The sequence below is a fragment of the Microtus ochrogaster genome, chromosome 7, assembly GCF_000317375.1.
Source record: "Microtus ochrogaster isolate Prairie Vole_2 chromosome 7, MicOch1.0, whole genome shotgun sequence".
In the NCBI taxonomy this organism is placed as follows: domain Eukaryota; kingdom Metazoa; phylum Chordata; class Mammalia; order Rodentia; family Cricetidae; genus Microtus; species Microtus ochrogaster.
In genome coordinates this window covers 420,069-425,532 of record NC_022014.1, presented here as the reverse complement: position 1 = coordinate 425,532, position 5,464 = coordinate 420,069, and the positions used below count along the sequence as shown (strand labels likewise).

The 5,464-nt window shown below is 51.8% G+C and overlaps 1 protein-coding gene across 1 annotated transcript in view; it reads right to left on the bottom strand.

Moving 5' to 3' along the window:
* The window catches only part of Ergic1 (endoplasmic reticulum-golgi intermediate compartment 1), a 97,201-nt gene that overhangs the window by 12,797 nt on the left and 78,940 nt on the right, over window positions 1-5,464 (bottom strand). Inside the window, exon 9 of the mRNA XM_005349016.2 lies at window positions 2,975-3,097. Coding sequence (XP_005349073.1) covers window positions 2,975-3,097 — 123 coding nt within the window. The remainder of the gene's footprint in view (window positions 1-2,974; window positions 3,098-5,464) is intronic.

Genomic DNA, 5,464 nt, shown 5'->3' with positions numbered 1-5,464 from the left:
TGGGGGGATGTCTTACTTCCGGAGAGGTGGGCCCAACAGAGACAAACTGGGGGCCAAAGGGAGAAGAATAAAGGGAGGGGTCACACTGGGTGAGGAAGGCCGTTCCTGTGGCCTTGTGGAACCTCCAGTTCTTAGAATGTCAGTGGTTCATCTTGACCTAGCAGGGAGTCCATCCCAAGGAGAGAGTTGGGTTGGCCTTCAAAAGACGCTGGACTGGTGTCTCTGCACACACAAGGTCCTTCCCAAGGCAGCCTTCTCTCCTTCATGTCCGGGCCTTGCTGAACAGGTACGAGGGCCCCCTCTCTGGCACTGTGGAACCCGGGAGCAAGGTTCTCGTGACACAGCAGTGTTTTGACATGAATGTTCCACACCACCAGGAAGCTCCTGGAGGGCCAGGCTCCCTCAGGCCTGGCATGACTAATTCTAGCAAACCGTAGGCAAGTAACCAAAGCCACTTCATCTCTCAGCCACTTGCCAAGGGATTTTTGATGCTCAGAGGTTCAGCTGCTTCCCAGGAACAAATGGGAACTGGGGGTTGGGGCCTATGGAGGGGCCTTCTCAGCCTAGCAGTGCGGTGTGTCAGAGGCAGTACAGCCCCCAGGGCCTCTGAGGAGCAGGCCACACCTGCCTGGAAGCATGGAGGACATCTGCTCCTATCTAAGTGTCAGGCTTATCCGCGGGTTGCGGTGGGAACAGACTGGGACAGGCCAACACTCACATGCACTTAGCATGTGCTCGCCTGGGGGAATCTTGGGTAAAGGCATTTGTTCATAAATCCCTTGATGTGGAGTTGAAAAGTTTTATAAATCTCCTCCTATGTGTGGGTCCCTAGTTTTATCTCTTCTCCATCTTTGTGGCGAGTGGCAGGTTTTGACTATCATCGGGCAGGTAGGATTGAATGGGTCTTAACATTTAAGTCTCATTTTTATTTTTTCCAAGTACAAGTGAAAGGAGCAGGATTTGCCGGTCTGCTCAGAAAAGAGTGGTTCTTAGGCCTTGCCTGGCTCCTTTGGCCACTTGCTGGCATGGAGGTCTTTCTATACAGAGGCTGATGACCGGTCCTCCGCACATGGGTGGCAAGCCCTTTCTAGTCTGCGTGTGGTGTTTCAGCTCTATGCAGGTGCTATTTGTTCAACAGAAGCTTTGGCTTCCTATGTGCTCAGAGGGTGGCAAAAGGCTGTTCTGTGGCTTATCCAAGCCTCAGGCTTATGACACACGTTGTATCCACCTGTAGAGTTTCCCCTTCCACGATGCTCTCTGAGCCTCAGAGGCCCCAAGAGGTAGCAAGAACAAAGATCATTATTCTTATGTCACCAGTTAGAAGCAACGGCCTTGTCACAGACACCTCCCTGACCACGTACGTACGTGCCTTGCAGCACCCACTCATCCCTCTCCCAGCAACTAGCCTTGATTTTCGTCTTGATGAACGCCATCCCTCACAATCTTTGATTCCAGAGAGGGCAGGAGACCTAGCCCAGGGCAAGCAGAGAATTCCTTTCGCTAAGTCAGAAGATCAAAAACACATCATGGGACCTCAGCTGAGCCAAGGAGAGCACTGTCCTTTCTAGGGTTTGGCGTGGAATTACATAGAGAGCTTCTATTGGTAAATTCAGTCCGCGAACAAAGCCAGGCAGGACAGAGCGAGACGAAAAGACTGAAAAAGATGGAGAGAGACACTCCTCACCAAGTGTGTCACTGGACACAGCCAGGCCTGATGCGATACACCACTCAGTCAGCTGCATAGATCCCATCTGCTCTGTAGAACCAGCCAGAATTCACACCCCAGATCTCAAACTATCATTCAAAGTATGAAGTTGGGCCAAGTGGCACTCGGAAGCTCGTGTGGAGGTTTCCTGAGCCCAGGAGGATTCCTACAAGTTCTAGGCCAGCATGGGCGGCACAGTAAGACCCTAACTCACCCCACACAAGGCCTTCCAATATGACATGCATCTTTAGGCCTCAGTGGCCAAATCTGACAGGTAGAGAGAGCAGTCCTGTCTGTCACCTCTGCTGACCCTGGCTTACCCCAGACCTCTGGAGTTTCTTGGGTGGAGCAGGCACTGTGACCTGCCTGCTCTGTACAAGGGTGGTGAGATGGATGCAGGAAACTGTCCACACAACAGAAACAATCAGTGTAAAACTAAACTGATATCTAATGTTGTCCAGAGCAGAAGAGAAGGTGGAGAGAAAGAAAAACAAAAGAAGACAAGTAAGTAGGAAGAAAGGACACGCTGGAGCCAGGCTGGCCCTACTGTGAAAGAAGACGTGAAGAGAAGTTAAAGGCACGCCATGGAGGCATGCCTTTAATGGTGGCACACACCTTTAGTCCCAGCACTCAAGACAGAGGCAGAGGCAGGCGGATCCCTGTGAGTTTGAGGCCAACCTGGTCTATAGAGTTTGCTTCAGGACAGCCAATAAAACAAAGCAAAACCCAACAAAAAAACAAATGCTAAAAATAATTTCCATGAAACAACCACCAAAAAGAGAAAATCACCAAGACCCTGGAGCCAGTAGAGATTTCCCTTAGGAAATCTCAGGCTGAGTGTTCTGAAAATACTGCTTCACCTGAAGTAACTACCAGGGACATATTATAAACAAGTAAACAGGAATGGTGACTGGGCTGGGACCGGGCAGTGCGGTCCAGAGCAACTCCCCCATGCTTCTTGCTCAGAAGTGGCAGCACTGCGGGGTTACAGTGAGTATAATGGTTTAAACACACCCCACCCAATCAGAGCCATATGACTTGTTCGTCAGATGTCCTACATGGCGTCTCCCAGCACAGATCAGCTAGGGGAAATGCCAGTAGTTCCAGGATCCTTCCGGGGACACTTTCACCAGTCCGGTAGCCAAAGCCACCTGAGTTCGACTGGGGCCTAGCAGGTCCTGTCTGGTTCCAGCAAGAATAGGTGTGGGCTGCCCAGACCAGGGAGCCTACAGCAGGTACACGTCTGGCTCCGGCCCCTGAGCGACATACCGTGGTGATGAACCTGTAGAGCAGTTGCCTCCTTTCTGTGTCCTTGACTGTGATGGGGCTGAGGTCATAGCGGAACCAGATGGCGGGGATAATGCGGCCTGTGTGGCTGTAGGCAACATACTCCTATAGGAGAGAAGAGGAGGGTGATGGGAGAATTACGAGCAGAGCCAGCCTCAGGTGGGTGGGGTGGGGACTGCAGGAGGGAGTCCAGGCTTCCTCTCATTCCTTCTCCTAAGGCCTCAGGACAGGCAGCACAGTGGGGCATTCTGGATCCCTTCAGCTGTAGGAAATGGACCAAGTTAACCTAGAAATGGCATCAGAACTGAGCACACATCTGAAGGGTAAGACTGGGAAATGCCCAGTTTGAGCATCTTCTCCTTGGGTTACCTGGTCACATAAAATCTAGTCTGTTGAGCACCTCTGCTGTTCTGGGATTCCTGGGGTAATGAAGCCCCTCCCCTAGCGGCATCAAGGCTGCCAGGCTTGAGAAGACCACTAACTTCCAACCGTGTTCGTGTGTGTGTGTGTGTGTGTGTGTGTGTGTGTGTGTGTGTGTGTGTATGTGCGTGTGTACGTGCAGAGGGACTCAAGTGCTCAGGGGGCCATAACTGAACTGTCAGTTCTCCCGAGGAGAATCTGGAAGGCTCACTGAGGGGACATTCTAAGTCACACCTGATGGCTCAGAAGACATCCTGCCTGATGCGTGAGTGTGATGAGGACAAAGGCCACGTTGGCTTGAGCTTGGCCACAAAGCAGGGCCAGCACAGAGAACTGGAAAGTGAAGTGGCCAGCCCGCCATGGCGTCTAAGAAAACACAGAGCAATGACTAAATGGCCACCACAGAGCGAAAGTGACAGGTTATCTTGGACCAGTCTCACCCCCTCCTGAAGGGCTTGGTTTTTCCCATCGCTGCCCTGGGGACCTAGTCTATGACCCACAGGATCTCTTGTCTGGGCCCGTCAGGGCATGAGTTCTGAGCACGCCTCTTGTTTATAACAAATGGAGATTGGATGATGGTTACCCCAAGCCCCACTTGTGTCCCCTGAGCTGGTTTTGAGCAGCTGGGCTGATGATCCCATGGACCCCACTGAGTCCTAACCTCCACTGCACAGTCACTTCCATTCATAGGACAGGCTGGGGCCAAAGCCACAGAGAATGCTGAGCGAGCTGTTCCAGCCATCGGCCCCTTGCCAAATGCCTTGAGGGCAGCAGCTCGGGGCAGAGAAAACTCTGCCTTCCCAGGGGCGAGCTGAGAGAGCAGGGCGACTGTCTGTGTCGCAGCCCAGAGCTGAGGGGTGAGAAAAGGAATGAAAAATAGCAGGAGTTGGCACCAGTGACCCAAGTCGCCTTTGCAGGCAGAGTTCTGAAAATACTGCTTCATCTGACAGTGATCTCGTGAAGTAACAACCGGGGACATATTATAAACAAGTAAACAGGAATGACTGGGCTGGGACGGGGCAGTGTGATCCAGAGCCCCGCCGCCCATGCTCCCTGCTCAGATGTGGCAGCACTGGGGGATTACAGTGAGTATAACGATTTAAACATGCCCCATCTCCTCAGAGCCCTACGATTTGTTTGTTGCCATGCTGGGGGTTAAACCCAGAGCCTTGTGCACACTAGGCACTGCTCTTCCACATCTGAGTTTACATCAGCCTTTTTTTTTGTAGTTCAGTGGCTAAGCATGGTAGTTCAACCCACAGGTATATATTGGTAGGGACTGGAGGTGAGACCTTTGGAGGGTGATTGAGTTAGATGAGGCCACGGGGGTGGGGTGCTAATGGCACCATTAATGCTTCTGTGAGAAGAGGAAGATGCTCGCTCCCAAGCTAGTGTGCTTGTGTCTCTCCGTGCCCTGATGTGTGTGATGATACAGCAAAAAGGCTCAGCACAGGCTGGGGACAATAGCTTTGACTTCTTCTTCTCCAGTTCCATGAGATAAATCCACTTCTATTCTTTATATTATTACCTAGTCTTCGGGCTTGGTTACATCGCCAGGGAAGAGAGTAGGCTGGACGCCATCTGTGACATAATGAATGGAAGAAAAAAGCCTCCCCAGAGAGAGCTATGGATCAGAGCAAACCAGAGCTGAGGTACAAGCTTCCCAAGAGGGTGAGCCTGGACAGCCCCATGACAGACGGACAAACTGGATCGATGGAGTGGGTGAGCAGTCAGGGGGCTCTGGAGCCCCAGAGAACCTCGTCCTAATCTCAACGTGGCAGCTATACAGCTCTGTGACTACCTCTCAGTTGCTTGGTGACCAAATCTGTAAAATGGGGACAACAGCTCCCATTATCAGGCATGGTGATGGAAACAAGGCGGTAGCGGCACAACTTTAATCCAAGCACTCGGGAAATAGAGCAGGCAGATCTCTATGAGTTCAAAGCCAGCCTGGTCTACTGACTTGAGTTTGAGTTCCAGGACAGCCAGGGCTACACAGAGAAACCCTGTCTTGAAAAGAAAGAAAAAGAGAGAGAGAGAGAGAGAGAGAGA